This window comes from Saccostrea cucullata, unplaced genomic scaffold, assembly GCF_032062105.1.
Source record: "Saccostrea cucullata isolate Sc308-1 unplaced genomic scaffold, CSIRO_AGI_Scuc_v1 ctg248, whole genome shotgun sequence".
NCBI classification, from domain to species: Eukaryota; Metazoa; Mollusca; class Bivalvia; order Ostreida; family Ostreidae; genus Saccostrea; species Saccostrea cuccullata.
In genome coordinates this window covers 146,193-165,676 of record NW_026924677.1, presented here as the reverse complement: position 1 = coordinate 165,676, position 19,484 = coordinate 146,193, and the positions used below count along the sequence as shown (strand labels likewise).

The window sequence follows — 19,484 nt, the reverse complement described above, 5'->3', positions numbered from 1 at the left end:
ATAGCTAATTAATTTCCTGATCATGATTGTTAATGATATTAAAAAAAATGGATCCATGAGTTTACAGTAAAACAGTGTCCTTTCTACTATAGAAACTAATTGTAAGTACTGTACATTGTTATATCACTAAGTAAACTAATTTGTAATAAGTAAACTTATTTTTATAGATACACTCTTCACACTTTTAAAATATAATCCAAGAGGAGTGTCTTTTAATTTTGTTTAAAGACAAATCTTATTGCTGGTTAATTCTGCATATCCCAGCGCAGTCTGTCGGATATGCGCCGTTATCGCAGACGCAGTTATTAGTTATTCATTTATTGCGAAATTGCAACTCTTAGTGTTTTAGAGGAGTTATCGTCCTTTTCCATCATGATGAAGCGAGGCTGAGACGTTGCAAAACAACAAGAAATAGAAAATCGATTTTCTAGCCAGAAGTAGGCGGTATCGTTCTAATTTTTTTACCTGTGACAAACGGTAAGGTGTTACTTTCTCGGGATTTGCGATGATTCTTAGTGGATGATTGAAAATGTAATGCTGAAGTTCAATAATTTCCATTCACAAAGCCCGAGGAAAGTAGCACATGCTGAATCGCACTTGTTCAATATTTTAGTTTTAGAAATGGGAAATAGATACGAAATAATCTGAAATTGAGCAAAATATTTATACGTTAATTGCTTAATCAATAACGTTAATTTATTTATAATGAATAAATAAAAATAAGTAAACAAATTATGAATAAAAACTTTCACGTATAGAGATTATTGTAGGCCATAAAACATGCCGCCACGGAAATATCGAAAATCAAATAGTCCATATGCCAGGCCAGCGCCAGCCATAGCCACATCATCGGCACCGCCCCAAGCCACTGGCACAGTCACCACACAAAGCCATGCTCCTACTATAGATGTAGTGACGTCATCACCAGCACCAGTGCCCCCAACCGATGCAACCAGGATAACACAGAATCTGGTTCAAGATACAGCAGGTACAAGTACAAGTGTGGGAGTTGAACCATTAGCAGGGTGGGAAAAGGTGCTTGGCTGGGGAAAATGGACATTAAAAGAGTTGAAATTAAGAGCAACAATGTTAATAGTGATCTTATGACCCCCAATGCTGTAGACAACACATCATTTAAGTTGGGGTTTAACGTCAATGCAAACTTTGTCAGCAAAGCAATTAGAGGAAGTAGGGCATTCAATAGGCGATTTTATAACGCAATGATAGGGATCAAAAAACCCCACCACTACATTAGAGTGACATCTGCCATTAAACAAGACCTTCAAGTTTGGCTTAGATTTCTTGAAAATTTCAATGGGTCAACATACTTTCAACAAAATCAATGGGACTCAAATTCCAGCTTACACTTGTTCACAGATAGTGCAGGAAACGCAGACCTAGGCTGTGGGGCCATATTTGGAAAAAAATGGGCATTTCTTAAATGGCCCCCAGATTGGAAAAACATGAACATTATGTCAGACATAACATTCTTGGAATTAGTACCAATAGTTTTGTCAATAATAAGCTGGAAAAACCAGTTGCGGAACAAAAAAATAATACTCCATATAGATAACATGGCATTAGTCAGTGTAATAAATAATCAATCATCTAGGTCAGATAGAGTAATGTCACTTCTTCGCCCCATGGTATTAGTTCTGATGGAAAATAACATATCATTTAAAGCACAACACATTGAGGGTAAAAACAATAACGCTGCAGATGCTCTTTCTCGTATGCAGTGGCCTCGTTTTCATCAAGAAATGCCGGACGCCGAAGCCGACCCAGTCCCAATTCCACCCGAATTCCTCAAGTTACTTTGGACATTGAAGTAGATCATCTTTTAAAGTCTTCTCTGGCATCTAACACAAGTCAGGCCTATGCTGTAGGGCATAAAGCATTTGAAACATTCTGTAACAGTCAAGGGGTAACTCAAGTCTGGCCACCAGACTTGCAGCAAATTATCAGGTTTTTAGGCTATTTGTCAGTCAAAGGATACTCATCCTCCACAGCTTGCAATTACATATCGGCAATAAGTTTCAAATGTAAAACCCAGTTTTTCGTAGACCCAACCAAAGCATACATAGTCTCTAAACTACTAGAAGGTTTTAGGAGAACACAGCCCACTTCAGATCAACGCAGACCAATTACAACAGAAATTTTGAATAAGATTATCCCAAGCTTGCAAACAATATGTAATAGTAAATACGAAGCTTGTCTTTTTGCTGCTGCATGTTCTCTTGCATTTTACGCATTACTAAGGGTGGGGGAATTCTCATTAACAAAGGGTAACACAACAGCCTCCCTTTTGGCAATTACGGACATAAATATATCTCAAAACATGTTGGAAATTACTGTTCGTTCCTCAAAAACCGATCAATATGCCAAGGGCTGTACTCGAACAATACTAGCAACTCAGGGTGTTTCCTGTCCAGTTAAGAGAATCCAGGAATTTCTGGAAATTCGACCCGCTATTCCTGGTCCCCTGTTCTGCCATTTTAGTGGTAGGCCTTTAACAAGTTTTCAATTTGCCTCGGTACTAAATAAGGCAATTAGATCAATTGGGCTTAATCCAGATTATTATAAAACACATTCATTTCGTATTGGGGGTGCATCATGTGCAGCAGCAATAGGAGAATCAAGTGAGAACATAAAACATGCAGGGCGTTGGAATTCCAATTGCTACAAATCTTACATTCGTCCATGTAGTAATAATCAAAATTAATTCAACTACTAGTCTAACACAAAACAAGATTTTTCAGATTCTCCAAGGGTATGGTTAGTTGGATCATCCATCATACGTCATGCCTTTCTACACTCCTTGACTTCCCCAATGGGTATTAATCTCCAACTGAATGCACAAATTTGGTGGCAGGGTTATGGCGGCTTAACACTCAAAACTCTGCAGAGAAGGATAAACCATATAGCCAACCTTGAGGATGCCCCTAGCGTTATAGTTATACATTGTGGAGGAAATGATATTGGAAAAACACAAACTCAGAAATTGTTAGTGAATGTACAGGAAGTGCACAAATTTTTATCTCTTAAATTTCCCTCTACAAAACTTGTATGGTCTGAATTGTTGCCTCGAATTAAGTGGCGTTACTCAAACAATATCAGAGCAATGGAAACAACACGAGCTAGAATAAATAGACAGGGAATGCGTTGTTTCCTTAATATAGGCGGGGCCATATATCACCCACAATTCAAAAATAAGGATGAATATTTATTCAAAGTAGATGGAGTACATCTATCCAAAGAGGGAAATGAGATATTCTGTCAAAACCTTAAAAGTGGCCTGCAACAATTCCTGAAAAAGTGTTGAAATTCTCTGAGATTTGGGGTCCGCGGTGGAATCATTGTGAGTGGTTCTTGCCAACATGGGGGTTTCACTATACAGTATGAAGTACTAAGTGCTGATGGTCGTATAAGGGACCCCCTTGTTGGCGAGATCTTCCGATCTTGTGGCGGAAGAACCACTCAAGTTCAATGACAGATATAAAAACTTACTGAAATGTACCATTCCATATTGTGGGGGATGCTGACACACATGCGAATCAACCCGGTGCTGTTGGCATCCCTTCATAATTGATTGTAAATATGTTGTCATTGGTAAATACAATTGTTGAATTTGATGTTGATGAAAGACAAACTGAAAGTCATTGAAATATTGACAATTTGATGTTGACGTTGATAATACAATGAAGTTGTTGATAATGTTGAAATGTTGATCTAACGTTGAATGTTGATATAACTTGTCATTAATATCTCATAAAATGTAAATATGTTGTGTGCTTGGGGCTTGCTCTTGCTAACTGGCATCCCCTTGCAGTTGTATGTTGTTTCATTATAATTTAATGTACTTATTTCCACCGCGGCCAAAAAATTGCCACAAGTAAACTTTAAACTTTTAATTTGTTGTGTGGTCTTTGCATACAAGTTCTGCGATAATTCTGCATATCCCAGCGCAGTCTGTCGGATATGCGCCGTTATCGCAGACGCAGTTATTAGTTATTCATTTATTGCGAAATTGCAACTCTTAGTGTTTTAGAGGAGTTATCGTCCTTTTCCATCATGATGAAGCGAGGCTGAGACGTTGCAAAACAACAAGAAATCCCACCCTCCCTACCCATTCTGCATATGATTAAATCTGTTTTTATTTTTAAAATGTATTACTGCCAGGTATTCTATATTTTGTAGCATTGGTGAATTCCCCTTTGGTCAACAACATAACTACCTCTATTGTCGCGGTGGAAAGCTCGGGAGTTGATTTACTTTTCTGAATGGGTGCTGCGGAAGAACCACTCAAGTTCAATGACAGATATAAAAAACTTACTGAAATGTACCATTCCATATTGTGGGGGATGCTGACACACATGCGAATCAACCCGGTGCTGTTGGCATCCCTTCATAATTGATTGTAAATATGTTGTCATTGGTAAATACAATTGTTGAATTTGATGTTGATGAAAGACAAACTGAAAGTCATTGAAATATTGACAATTTGATGTTGACGTTGATAATACAATGAAGTTGTTGATAATGTTGAAATGTTGATCTAACGTTGAATGTTGATATAACTTGTCATTAATATCTCATAAAATGTAAATATGTTGTGTGCTTGGGGCTTGCTCTTGCTAACTGGCATCCCCTTGCAGTTGTATGTTGTTTCATTATAATTTAATGTACTTATTTCCACCGCGGCCAAAAAATTGCCACAAGTAAACTTTAAACTTTTAATTTGTTGTGTGGTCTTTGCATACAAGTTCTGCGATAACAGTACGAACTTGTTTCAACTTTGATAAAACTTGCCAGATTTTCCCTCTTTTAAATGCTTGTACATGTATATCTAAAACCCGAATATTCCAATCATAACTTCATTTTCGAATATCAATTCGTCGAATGGAATATTCGAATATTCGTTGACATCCCTAATTTAAAGCTCCATTGAAATTTCTGCATTATAATTTTAATATTTCTCATCAATACACAACACAATTGCCCGTTTTCTTAAGTATTAAGAATAAAATTATAGTTTGTGAAAGTGAAAAGACGTGTCAATCAAACCCGACCAGAAATTCGAAGTTTCAATAAATTCGAGATGAAAAAAGAGAATAGAGAATGTTTCATACTGCGACGCTTCCGATGGCAGTGGAGCGCTACGCATTTAGACCTGTACTCGACAATCAGGGTCATTAAGCTCTAATCACTGCAACTTTTTATAAGTTGTCTACCATGCCCATAAAAATATACTGATCTTGAGCAAGCCATTTCGTATTAAGCTGTTCTGGCTCCAATCAAAAGATCCCGATTCCCTGTTTTTAAAATGATTGCTCCATATTGATATTGAGTCGCTAACAATGTCGGTGAAGGGCTACACATTTAGACATGTACTCAGCACTCATGGTCATTAAGCTCTAACCACTACGTCATATGGACAAACAGTATTATCATGTACCTGTTATAACGATTATACGTAGATAAGAGGTCCATCATTCCTATAAAAGCTACTACTCTTGAGCAAGCTCTTTCATATTAAGCCCAACGTCTGGATTAATCCTCGGCAGAATTCATAATAGAAATGAAGTTCTGTCGCCAACTGAAAGATCCCGACAACTAAAATGATTACTCAAAATAAAAAAAAAACATATCGAAAAAAATCACAATGTTTATCAGTTTATCATCGAATTTAAATCGAAAGTAGATATGCATCAAATGAAGTATAGTTTTTTCTTAATATATTTACATGTAAAATCCTATTTAACAGATTAAATGTTTTAGTGTATTACATCTCTACTTTTTAAATACTCTTATTCACATTAGTATTAGGTGGGTAAAGTACATCAATGTACTTATATTTAATAGCAAAACAGGTATGACCTTCTTTGGTATTTCATCGGTTTGCAAGTCTAAGTTTTGTAGAAATATCCTTCATCCATAATTTTGAAATAAATGAAAAAATATTTTTTGCAATTTCAATTAATGGTAATCTAACAAATAAGCTATATGATAAACGTGATGACTTTAACTTTTCTATCGTCAACTTCCCTTACTTATGCAGCAATCATCACCTGCATACGGAGTGTATATATCTCAGTTTCTTCGATACGCAAGAGCATGCTCTACGTAATTGACAAGCAAGTTGATGAAACAAGAATATCAGTAGTCTCGTTTCAAGTCATCATTTCGTAAGTTCTAGGGTCGACCTTGTCAGCAAATACAATTTATCATTGAGTCAAATGCTGACGGACGTTTTTCATACTTATTGATAGACCATTATTTATACACTGAATTGACGACGGATTTTTCCGTTATTTCCCGATCATGACAAGGTGCACACGGCGGGTGTGACCGGTCAGAAGGGGATGCTCACTCCTCCATGGCACCTGATTCCACCTCTGATGTTTCGGAGGTCCGTGTTTACTCTCCTATTTTGTATTGTTTTATGGACTTTGATATTGAATACTGTTCGTTATCTCCACATCCTTTTTGTATTAATGTCAGTAGAATATATGTCATAATCAGCAATATATATACTCAAGAAGCAGTACAAGGGCACAGTACCAATGATGTTATTTTACGAACATATGGACATATTAATTTTGTTTGGCTTACGTGCGTTTTCAAAACAATATAAAAAATATTTGCAGATTAAAATAATATTATATCTACCCTTTACTACACATAAATAGATTCTGATTTGATAAAATTTAACCTGTCCTTGACATTCGAACTTATGTTTTTTTGTTTGTCTGTTTTGAGGTTTATCATTATTGATTATGTCACATTTAAGTGAAGTTTGATATCTTTTAATCTAGAAAATATTGAATTTTACATAATATTTCATGTACTTTTATTTACTGAGCTACTTATATAAAACATGATAATAAAGAATCAAGGTATCACAGGTGTTAAAAGTATTAGAGTAGGGGTATTATTAAAAGGTATGCTTCATTAAGTTAAATATAGCATGTATTGGGTATAATGGTTTTGAGATAAAGCAAAAAATGTATGAGTGCAACAACACCTACATAAAAAAAACCCTTATAAGATTATGCTTTTGAAGAAATCACATTACAAAAATATTCTCTCATACAGTCCTTGAACACTTTATTGTGTTCCTGGACAGAGTTATCTCTCTTTCAGCCATTTTTTATATTATACATTTTAGATTGTAAAATGCATTTCACTATACAGTTGAGCTAAAACTCATGTAATTGAAAGCTTCATTGGGTTTATTATAGGAAAAGTTCAAAAAGATTTATATCACATAATAAAACATAATAAAAAACATAATAAAAAAATCGTAATTTTTATTTGAAGATATATTAGATTATACGTACTGAAATCAGTTTGAATAATGACAAAATCAATAATGATATATCATTTATAAAAAAACAACCCATTGGGAAAAAGTTTCCTTGTCAAAAGACTTATCATTTCATTTAAGATAGATATTTAATTAATAACTGTCTAAATAAGAAAATTAATGTAATTTTTTGTATAACTCCTGGAGCTCCCAAGATCAAGGAAGAGTTCAATATGTTATAGTTTTCTTGAGTTTTACTTTTTTAAATGCTGGACCCGGAAGGGTGTCAAATTATTGTGAAAAGTTGTTTAGTCACAAACAAGTTAAGGTTTGTTTAATCAAATTTGCTTTTTCACATACAATGTAAAAAATCGGCAATGAATTTTATTTCTCTAAACACAATTTTAATCGATTTTTTTAAACCTAAGGTGTTGATCCTTCTGTTGCAGGTAGGAGTCTAAATGTGGGCAGTGGAAACCGGTCGTATAAAATGAGGTCCCGTGTCGCAGTAGGCGCTGGCACGAAAAAGATCACTCATTGATCAATGATATGGCCCTAAGCTATCCACCAGCAAGTGAAGGCGTCTCTATAGAAAGTGAAATTTTTTTAAGAGGCACATTTAACAGCAACGAAACAAACGTTATGCGAATAAAATGATTTTGGATTGAATAAAGTAAAATTTCTTTAAGAATCCACAATTTTTATCAAACCGAAATTTGAAGATAACAAACAGTATTTAATCTCAAAAATCCATCCAAGCAATTCAAGTTATAAGCAGAGAAAACACTGAATTTAAAACAACAGGTGGATCAGGTACCCTTTAGGAGTGGGCATCCCCTGCCAACCGGGCACGCTTGCTGATTGCTTCTTGTCATGAGAAGAAAAAGGGGAAATCCATGAACAATTCAATATGTACATAACAACTGGAATGAAAAGCTTCAGTTATTATAGACGGTTTGCCTTTGACATATTTGCCTTGGAGCTATACCCCTTAGCCGCCATCTTGTAGGGCAAAGCAGTGAACCTTCCTCTTTGAGCTAGCAATTTTAAACATACATGCCAGAAATATATGGGGGAAAATATTTACGATCTCAAGATTTTGAATTAATAGAAGCTTTAACAAACATATTTTCATAAGAAAAATAGTGTTAACTTTACCTCAGTAACCAGTATAACAAATTCAACTTCGTTGAATAATGAAGGGATCAGAGAATGTTGTCCTACAACATGGCGACCACGGGGAATAACTCTTGCTTAAATTAACTCAATGGAAACCTTAATTTTAGATTGAATTTGCTGGCAATGTCATTGTATCGACTATGGAACACGCAAAATGAGGACTTTAAACGAAATAGTTTAATTATTTGTTTCGTCCACTTTTTTGACAGTAAATTACATTGCACCTCAAGTTGTGAAATGTTGGAATGAAAACTCTTGCTTATCGAATCAATTGAGAGTATAAACCCCATGTGTTAGGTGATAAGGGCATGTAGCAATAGAAGTAAGGAAAAGTGACCATTGAAAAGTTAAGTTACCACGTTTTTCAGAAAACTTTGTTGTGATATCGATGTTACTATTAGTGTTTTATTTTATCTACAGGGTAGTAATGTATCCAAATATGAAAAAGATGTCTGAGACTCTTTGGTATATTTTATACTCCCTGGGATGAATCAAGTCAAAAAATAAATAAAAATTATTAGTAGTAATAATTAATTATAATACGCCGTCGATATATCACAATAAATTAATGTCGAGTTGAAGCCCACAGCAAGTGTTTTCTTCTTCTCAAAGATAACATTTTGAATAAATTCTGCTTCATATGAATATAAAAATAGGTCTGCTAACGTGCAATCTCTACCCAAGGGAATTCCGACTGCTATAAACAATTTCAATTGCTACTGAAAACACGCCGCGTAAATACATACCTAGAATTATCTCTGATCAATTTGTTAGAATCAAGATTTTTTGGTCTTTAATGTTCCGATATATAACTAATGCTGGATTAAACTGAGATATTGACTGGTTGTTTTTTTCACTTGTGAGAATTTTTACTCATATGACACACAACCATATACTGGCGACTGGTCGCTCAAAATTAGACTCGGCACTCGGGGATGGCTGGGAAGTACGGTTCTCTTATTCTGATCCATGCCCTCAATAACAGGGCTAGGAAATTTAGGTTTTTAAATTTTTTCATACGAAAGACAGGCAATTCAACCTGCAAAGTGCCAAGAATTAGGCCGCTATAGGAAATGAAAATTGAACTCAGGGCTTTCGAATCACGATGCGAGAGCAGTAAACATCACATACACTGAAGCTTTACCGATACATTTCAACTAATATAAGTTCTTTGGTTTTATAGTTGTTTTTGTTATACTGTAGACGTACTTTTTTCCACGGGGTCATAATTCCGCGGAATTTCAATTTCTGTTTAATCCGCGGGTAAAAAATTATGCGGATTTTCTAAACTGACAGTAGATGTCTTACATTAAATTTCCGCGTACATAGCGTAAAAAAGTACTTATACATTAACTCGAAATGTTTCAATGCATGGTTTTGTCATGCTTTAACTTCGATTAGTTAATTCTTGACATAATTTTAAAAAAATGCTTAAGTTAATTCATTCATTGATGTAGAAGTTAACAAGTGTATGTCGAGATATTTTAAAAAATAAACTTGTAAAAATATCTAGCCACTATTCCACCGTTCCGCATGAGACATGAATTATAAAAGTAAATGATATACTTTGAAAACAAGAGCATAAAAATATGTCCTCATTCGAGGCCCTTTTTGCGGAAATAAATCTTAAACATATATTCTACACAAATTACCTATCATTGTTGAAGAACTTTTTGCTTACTGAAATTTCCTTTTTAGAAATAAAACATAAGGAAATATAAATAAATCAAATAATAAATACAATGAAATCCATTTTCACACATTGAATTGACGTGAATAAATATATAAAGGTTCAAAGAATAAAAATTGAGAAAGGAATTGTAATATAATATTTATGTCAAGAAAAGTTATATAGACTTAACTTGACTTGTGGATACTTGAGTCACAAAATATTTCCTGACATTCGGACTTTAACAGAGCTCTGAGGTTAAAGAAAGTAGTTTTTTTGCAAACAACGACATGTTGGACGCAATATTAGCAGAACAGAAGATTCAAAGTTAGAAATGCAGTAAAGTGAGTAAAATATATTTTTATTGTGTAAAAAACAATTATAATAAAATACCAGTTACACGTCTTTTTTTTTCAATGGCAGACAGTTTTATAAGCAGCGTCTCATTATCTTTTTGTTTAATTAAGGTGATAATCCTTCTTTTCGTCGGTTAATGAAATGTTTGATGAGTCACACACACGCATGTTTATCTTATGGATATTATAAATGATCATTCGTGTACTTTTTTATGATAAATATTATTTTATTTGTTATTCATTTAATTTCATTTTAATTTATTTTGTACAAAGAGCTTCTTCTTTATTGATGAAAATAATTTTCTTTCATTATTTGTACACTACGATCGTCATTTTATATTTTGGTAGCCAAACAAAATAACTGTTAGATTGCTTGTTATTTCAAAAAAAGTTTAAGCATGTAACTAAAAAAATGCTGAAAAAAACATGTAACCAAGATTCTAACCCCAAGAGTTTTTCTTATATAAAATATATTTTTTTAAAAATGTACACGTTTGTCTTCCTAAAATTTATTTTTCTTCGATATTTCTTCAAATGACTGCAAGTGTCCTGCTGCTTAAAACATTTTGTATTCATATTTACAACATTATTTAAATTAAGTGGCAAAATCCATGGTAAATATTGGTATTTTTTTTTAAGATAAAGCAACCATTTGGCTTTTGTCGAACAGAGCTTTTAATATAACTATATAGGCCTGTCGTGAACCAAATGGTAGATATTCGTTTTGAAAGAGTTCAGAATGAATACGTGTATTTTAATCCAGTCATTTTACCAAATTTTTCATCAAAATTTGAACTAATTGCAACAGTTTCAAAGCTTAGTTTTTATTAATCTATAAGATGACCTGAATAAATTAAAAAAAAAAACAGTTTAGAAAAATTCATACACAAGAACAGAAAACACAAGAATTTCTAATCCAATTTTTTACGAAAAGTAGCGGAAAATAAACCCCCCTCATCCAAACTTGGATCCTCCTGAAACTGAAACTTGTTGCCGGTATATGAAGAAATTAGTGGAAAGAGCACAACACACCCCATACCCCATCCTGAACTAGGTTTATATGTTTTTTCCTGGATTAGGTAGGTTGTTAATGTTTTTTCTAACAAAAATATTTTTTTTAAATCTGAAACTGTTTACGCAAATCAATTTATCCTTGAATCTAAAAATAATATGTTAAGTTTTGTGTTGAACTGCCATTTACAGACAATGTATTTTTTCTTAACAGCTGGTTCATCATTCCTGATATAAAATGGCAGAAGGACTACCGTAAGAATATTAAATGAAATTATAAAAGAAGGGTCAATTTTTCACGTGTAATGTCACCAAACCGGTGTAATTATATAAAAGTATCTGCCTATATGAATATATTATATACGGTGAACTATGCTTCAGGAATATTATAAATAATTTGAAGAGAGAAGGTCATTTTTTAAAAATTTGTGTTTCAAAATTTTGAAAAATTCGTGTATAAATGATTATAAAGTCGTGTAAAAGGAAATTATAAACAAGTAATAAATTCCCCAATCAATTTCTTTAAAATATATAGTGAACAAGTTTATTCTATTGCAGAGAACAACGCTCTCAGAAATGGGATATATTTCGGATGGATCACTGGCCAAAGGAAAGACACGATGCCAGAAGAGTCAGCCAGATTCTTCCACAAATTTTGAAAGTCTTGACCTACATCTTGATGGTTCTGATTATCACCACCGGAGTGGTCTTTGCTAAAGGTGGTCTACAGGTTTTGACCACTATCCTGGGACAACACAATAAATTCCCTAGTGTAGGTTTATTCTCTGGCCTTAATTTACATTCAAATATACAAGTAAAATGATTTCAAAAAAGCGGTAATCTTATCTTTAAAGTTTATCATTTTGATACATTTTCTACAATATTCTTGCTTTGATACAGATACTAATCTTGCATAAATTTCTCATCTTAATGATTCATTGATTTTTTGTTTTTGTTTTTCAGAGAACTGTAAATCAGGATCTTATAGCTTATTTACTTCTCTTTTCCATTATAACCCCCGATGTCTTTAATTGTTTAAATGAACTTTGGAAAGCTATGCTTGGAAATAGAAAGACAGCAACATGGGATATTACATTGAAGGTATGATATGTCCTTTGCTCCATAAAGAGGGAGTTCTTTAATTAGACTTGACATTTTAGATAGATATCTTACCCTATTGCTTGTTTTCAAGCTTTTAGTTGATAGTTTACATGTATATGTGACCAAATATTATTACTGATAAACATTTACATGTAAATTGTTCTTTTGATTTCAGATAATAATAAGAGAATGCTTGCATTCCTTTGGCTTGGCTGTTCTTATATTCCTGGTTCTTCCTTATATGGACCCTATCCAAGCATGTGTTGTTATCAATGCCACTACATTCCTCCCAGGATTTATCCATATGGTCATGTACTGCAGAGAAAACAATGATGGAAAAGGAGAAATATGCAGGAAGATTAAAGTTGTTCTGAATATCATTAGCTCCGTGGTCCTACTTGTATCAGTAGCATTGGTATTGGTTTCTGTTGGTACTTCAGAAAGGAAAAATATATATGCACGGGATCCAGCTGTTGGAAACCTCTTGGTTTGGACGATTGTCTCTATCATTACATTATCTAGTAGATGGATTCCTCAGCTGAGAAACAAAGAGGATGAAAACGAATCATTCAACAAAGAGGAAAACTATGCCGTTATTAAATTCATCTCGAGGTTTTTGAGGATATGCATAACTGTTACTTTATTTTGGACACTTCTCTGTCCGGGAATTCGTGGAATTAAAGATGTTTATGAAAAGTTCCTGTCAACATCGAAAGCAGAAGGTCTCATTCCCGCCAACTGCACAATGTCGCCTAACAGAACGGCCATGTTATTGAACCCAAAGTTCAAAAACATCTCAGCGTGTGTAGACGAGGGCATCCCTCTATGGGAAGTGCTCGGTCCATTCCTGTCACATGTTATCGGGGCAATATTGACCATGCACGTCGGGGTCCTAGCCTGTCGACTTCAGATGCAGAGGATAGGGTATTCAATTCCTCTTTCCATCGCTTCCCCGATATATGTCATCCTTGTGGTAATATTGAAGAACGAGGAGAAAGATTTCATCTACCGATATTTTGAATTTAAAAATGACAGTACGAATTGGATGCTGTTCTTTGTTTTCCTTGTTGCTTGGCTAAGTCAGCTTAATATGGTTCAACACATTTGGGAGGCCCAACGTGGAGAAACCCTATTTTCGGCAAACAAGTAGGTTTTAATTTATAGCATTGTAACTGGAGTTTATGGAAATTAAAAAAAAATGTAATTGTGCAAATACAAATTCTATAATTCATTTTTGTTTACTTTTTTAAACACACCTAAAACAGAAAAAACTAACACAATAACTGCTGCTTCATTGATGTGAAATTTATTCTATACAATTATTGTGTAGTTGTTAATGCTCCTTTACTCGTTTTATGAAGAACGAAAGAACTGCATAATAAAGTATACTTCAGTAACTTAGACATCAGCTATAATATGAAGACCATAAATATAAAACATAAATTTCCTTTACAGGTTGTTTGTTTTCCCTAATTTTTGTGGTCCATTAGTTGACCTATCACTACTGCACAGTAGGAAAATAAAAAGGAAGAAAGAATTAGAAATTTATGCAGACCCATCGGGCACCAAAGTCTTCATCTGTGCTACAATGTGGCATGAGAATAGAACGGAAATGAAACAGTTACTGTCTTCAATCTTCAGGTTTTTAATATTATATTTTAAACAATATTTATGAAGTTGTAAGCTAATACGATTTTATAGATATATCTGAAAGCAAAATTTTCTGTTGATCTAGTCAATTAACAAAATTCAGTTCAAAGCTGTACAATTTAGTGGTTATGTTAAACGCATTTAAATTTGAATTGCTTAATTTTTTCAGGTTACGTAATGTACAACGGAACTATGGATTTGAAGGTAATAATTTACTTTATTTGCAAAATAAAATTTCATTGGATGTAATTTAGCATGCAAGTATGCTATATTCCTTTAATTTGAATATGCCGTAGGATTTTTGTTTTTTAATTCCTGATACTTGTAATTCCGATATAAAATAATTATATATTAAGCTCATATATAATGTTTGATACATGATAATTTCTTCAGCTCATGTATTGTTGACGCAACCTATAATTAGCTCATGCAATGTTGACACAACCTTTCTTTTGCTCATGCATTGTTGACGCAACCTTTCTTTTGCTCATGCATTGTTGACGCAACATCTAATTAGCTCATATAATGTTGACGCAAAATATATTTAGCTCACATAATGTTTGACGATGCCATGGAGACTTCCAGTGGATCGAATCTTAAGGAGAATGACTTTGTCAAGCAATTCATGGAGGTCGTAGAGGAAGTTGGAATGTAAGATTAATTACTGTATCATTATAATTTATTTGTACCTCTGGTACCATAAATCATTTGTAGTACACTGTAAATCATATCTTTGTACCTTAATAATTTACTGGAACCATTGCATTTAATCGTCAAATTTCACCGACTCAGTTCACATAACAAAGGTCGGTAAACGAATTTGGGCTGATATTATAATGGTTACTGCTCTAACAGACTTGACAGTTTTTTGACATTTCAGTGATTTCGATGTGAACGTAGGATCGCCTTATAAGTACGCAACGCCATATGGAGGGCGTGTGGAATGGAAGCTGAAAGAGGGCTGTAAACTCATTGTTCATCTAAAATATAAAGGGAAAATAAGACACAAAAAACGCTGGTCACAGGTACAGTTTTAAAAATACGTAATGTAGACATATGAGTAATAACAATATGTTATCTTTGACTTTTTCATCTGGGTTCCATTGTTTAAGAGACATGTCAAAAAGCTTTTATCTGTATGCTAGAAAAACAAACTAGGATTCATAACTTTAACAGGTGTTATTGCTTAAAGTATAAGGTAATAACGAACATTACTTAAGCTTCTATTCAAAGAACATATTAGGATCAGAGCAAACAAGGACCTCTTAAACATCAGAGGTGGGATCAGGTGCCATTGAGATTGATTGATTGTATACTGTTTAACGTCCCTCTCGAGAATGTTTCACTCATATGGAGACGCCACCACTTGCCGGTGGTGATCTGCAAATTTTGTCCTATACTCGGCATTCAGGGCCATTGAGCAGGGAGGGATCTTTTTCGTGTCAGCACCTACTGCGACAAAGGAAATCGGTTTATACGGTCTCATCCAAGGATCAGTCTTTACGCCCCACAGTGCCATTGAGAACTGAGCATTAAAATTAGATGAATAATCAAATGAAAAATATTAGTTTAAGCATTTTTATAAGGTATGATTGAAAGTAAGTGACTCCATTGAAAATTCTATGTGTCTCTTTTTTGGTTGATGTTTGTACGTCTAAGTGTTAATACATTTTTCCTATGGCAAAGAAAATGCACTTGTAAAATTGTTTCAGTATTTTTCGTTACACATGTATCATTTGATTTATATCTTCAAAATCATTCATTTTCTTTTAAAGATCATGTATATGTATTACATTGTTGGCTACAAATTAATCACCGAGTGTGCAGGAATAGATAAAATTGAGAATCCAAAACCAACACAATCCATCTTTGAAATTCTTCCGATAAACATAAGGGAAAAAGTAAGTTTAACTATTTTCCAATATATTGTGATTATAGTAATTTATTATATTCATGTAAAAGATGAACATAATGAACAGTATCAAGCTCATATATCTATAAAAAGCAATACAAAGTAGGAACACGACACACAACGACCTCAAAGACGTCTTAGGTGGGATCAGGTGCCATGAAGGAGTAAGAATCCCCGTTGATCGGTCAAACCGCCAACTGATCCTTGTATTTTTCAAACAATTTGAAAAATCCATAAACAATTTAGTGTGGAAAAGCTAACAATTTTATAAACATTTCAATCAACATTCAAATTAGTGATTTATAATAAGATCATACCATCAAAGTAAGTATATATTTTCGAATCATTTAAAGATTGCTAGTATACAACAGAGAAATTGAAAACTGCAAGAATTTCTTCAATTTATAAGAATGTTTTCTTTAATTAAAGGCGGAGAACTGGTTTATTCTTGCACTTGATGGCGATGGACTTTCAACCAAACACCTTACAACTTCTGATTGATCGGTTGATAGTCAACTTTAGATTGGGATCGGTTTGTGGACATTTTAAACCATGTGGTTCTGGTATGAATCAGTTCATTTCAATAGTACTATCTTCTAATATTATTTCCATTTTCAAACGATCGAAGATTATACATGTAGTTTGATGACTTAAAAAACTATAAAACCTCATATTTTTCTTTATTTGGGTAGAAATATTATGGATGGAATTTAAAAAATGTCACTAATGTGAGTGGAAACAAATCCCTTCTCTTCCACAGGGCCCGTTGTCTGGTATCAGAAGTTTGAATATGCTGTCGGTCATTGGTTGCAGAAGTCTGCAGAACACGTCTTTGGAAGTGTTCTCTGTAGCCCCGGATGCTTTAGTTTGTTCAGAGTGAAAGCCCTGATGGATGACAACATCATGCGGACTTATGCAACACTACCCACAGAACCACGTCATTACATTCAGTATGACCAAGGTAAACAAATACCATGTAAAATGTATTATACAAACAGGCTTATTATATCTACCTTATTCACCTTACAAATACTTTTTAATTTTGAGCAGGCGAGGATCGCTGGCTCTCCACTCTAATGCTGCAGCAAGGATATAAAATTGAATACAGTGCCGCAGCAGAGGCGGCGACTTTTGCTCCAGAAGACTTCAAAGAGTTCTTCAAACAAAGAAGAAGGTGGATTCCATCAACCATGGCAAATTTAATGGACCTACTCTCCAGTTCCACAAGAACAACCAAAATGAATCCGAACATATCTTATTTGTTTGTAACTTATCAGGTTATTTTATTTTTGTCTTCAATTTTCGGACCCTCGACGGTTCTGCTTGCTCTTCAATCGGCTCTCGGCACCGTCTTTGGAATTCATGCGTGGTTGACGTACTCGATTATATTTTGCCCTGTAGTAGTTTTTGTAATAGTCTGTCTGAAATGTAAGGATGACACACAGTTGAATGTTGCGATGGCTTTGAGCACGGCGTATGCACTTCTAATGATGGCCGTTTTAGCGGGGACGCTCGTGTCAATATTCAAAGATGGTTGGTTTACACCAACGGGAATGTTTTTCTACATTTTGACGGGGATGTTCATTTTTGCTGGATTGTTGCACCCTGACGAGCTTGGAGACCTTCTCAAAGGCTTGCTTTACTTCATATGCATTCCGGCTGGTTATCTGTTCCTGATTATTTATGCAATTTGCAATCTGAACAACATCTCTTGGGGAACAAGAGAAAATACTACTGCTGTGCTGAAAAATGCCGATAGGCGGTCGAGAAGAAAAGAAACAGAAAAGGAGATATATTTCGTAACAACAGAAATGATTGAAGGAATGGTTGAGCAAGCAAGAAAAACTGTATCGAATTCATCAATTTCCATAATACAATGGTTCAAAAATCTTGTATTACTGAAGTCACTAGAATCTGTTCAAGCTATCAACGAAAAGACTAAGGACGTGCCTGAAGAACCTATTGAAAGAGGGCAGAACATGCCCAAAGATGTGCCTAAACCAGCCTTTGAAGGGGTACGTGGAGCTAGTATCTTTAAAAAGGGTCATACTGATAGAAATAGACGCGCCCAATTTCCAGGATCTTCTTCCCAATTGACTCAGATTGACGAGGTATCATGGACAAGTAATGAGACTGAGGAAATTCACACGACGAAGCTTGATCAATGTGAAGAACAGTTTTGGAACGCATTAATTTCTACATATCTTCGTCCCATAGATGATGATCCAGATAAAAAGAAGAATGATTCAGAAAAATTGTCTGAGTTCCGATACAAGGCAGTCTTTGCTTTCTTATTTCTGAATGGCCTGTGGCTTGCTATAATGATTTCAATGAATGAAATAAAGAACCTCATCAACATCACTATTCCACAACCATCTGGTCCGCCAATAGTGATCGAGCCTCTTGGTTTCCTCTTCCTTGTAATATTCTCTCTCATGCTTCTGCTTCAGTTTATTGGGATGCTGCTGCATAGATACGAGACATTTTACCACATTTTGTCCAGAACCAAAGTAGATTGTCCTTGTAATGCACAAAGCACGCAAAATGGAAAATGCATTTGCTGTTGTTAAAGTCACTGCAACCAATGGATATTACGTTGTTAATGCATAATGAGATACGGAAAAGTAATTATATATGACTATTGAAACTAGTTTGAAAATTTTGACGAAAATACAAGAATTGCCATTAAATTTAATACTGTTGTTATAAAACCAACAATGAATGAAAAAGGTGGATGTAATAATTTAATAGTGGACCATTTCTCATATATCAACAAAGAGCCAGTGAGCTGTAGTCGAAAGAAATTATATTTCAATTTTCAGGCTAAGCGGTGACCGTGATAGTTATTTGAAATATGTCTTTGGAGACATGTCAACCCTACTTCAAACTTTTTATGATGTATTTGAAGAAAGGGGTGACCTGCTTCATTAGAAAACCCATCTGTTTATAAAATATTTCCTTTTCACTTTTATATATTTTCAGAAACACTTCCAAATTTGCTTGCAGCTTTTACATTATGTAGAAACAATGTGTGTCGCTTCGAAATTTGTTTGGAAATGGAATTTCTTGACCACCCATTCACATATTTTCTGTCAAAAATATTTCACATAAGAAAAAAAATAATATTGCTAAACGTGAGTGAGCGTATTGTATTTGGTATCAACTTGTGAATTTTAAGCAGCAGAAGTTTGAAAATGGTATGAAATATGTGGATATAACGAAAGTTTTCGAGCTCAAAATCCATTAAACATTACAAATTAGGAGCGGAGCAAACACAGACCTCCAAAACACCAGAGGTGG

General features: G+C 34.3%; 2 protein-coding genes across 5 annotated transcripts; both read left to right on the top strand.

Annotated features, from left to right (window-relative positions):
- Positions 1 to 253: 253 nt before the first annotated feature.
- Positions 254 to 4,737, top strand: LOC134267031 (uncharacterized). 4 transcript variants are annotated; one of them, XM_062749262.1, is made up of 3 exons: positions 254 to 444; positions 771 to 988; positions 2,760 to 3,911. In XM_062749262.1, the coding sequence occupies exons 2-3, from the start codon at positions 781 to 783 to the stop codon at positions 3,320 to 3,322; spliced, it is 771 nt and encodes a 256-aa protein (XP_062605246.1). In that variant the 5' UTR covers positions 254 to 444; positions 771 to 780; the 3' UTR covers positions 3,323 to 3,911. The 4 variants fall into 4 exon arrangements, with proteins under 4 accessions (XP_062605246.1, XP_062605245.1, XP_062605247.1 ...); XM_062749261.1 differs by having other exon boundaries at positions 254 to 477; XM_062749263.1 differs by lacking the exon at positions 2,760 to 3,911 and adding an exon at positions 4,198 to 4,737 and having other exon boundaries at positions 254 to 988.
- Positions 4,738 to 11,735: 6,998 nt separating this feature from the next.
- Positions 11,736 to 18,763, top strand: LOC134267030 (chitin synthase-like). Its single transcript, XM_062749259.1, is given in 13 exon segments — positions 11,736 to 11,776; positions 12,080 to 12,293; positions 12,485 to 12,622; positions 12,798 to 13,768; positions 14,078 to 14,263; positions 14,442 to 14,476; positions 14,821 to 14,923; positions 15,153 to 15,297; positions 16,048 to 16,173; positions 16,614 to 16,648; positions 16,650 to 16,747; positions 16,945 to 17,145; positions 17,235 to 18,763. Coding segments are annotated over 13 exon segments (3,789 nt in total). The 5' UTR covers positions 11,736 to 11,759; the 3' UTR covers positions 18,755 to 18,763.
- The last annotated feature ends 721 nt before the right edge of the window (positions 18,764 to 19,484 follow it).

What these genes read in the sequence shown, in the direction of transcription:
- LOC134267031 (XM_062749262.1), top strand. Translation starts at nt 781, where the DNA reads ATGCCGCCACGGAAATATCGAAAATCAAATAGTCCATATGCCAGGCCA. An exon ending in TCTGGTTCAAGATACAGCAG is followed by an intron (nt 989 to 2,759) that starts GTACAAGTACAA and finishes AAGATTTTTCAG; the next exon opens with ATTCTCCAAGGGTATGGTTA.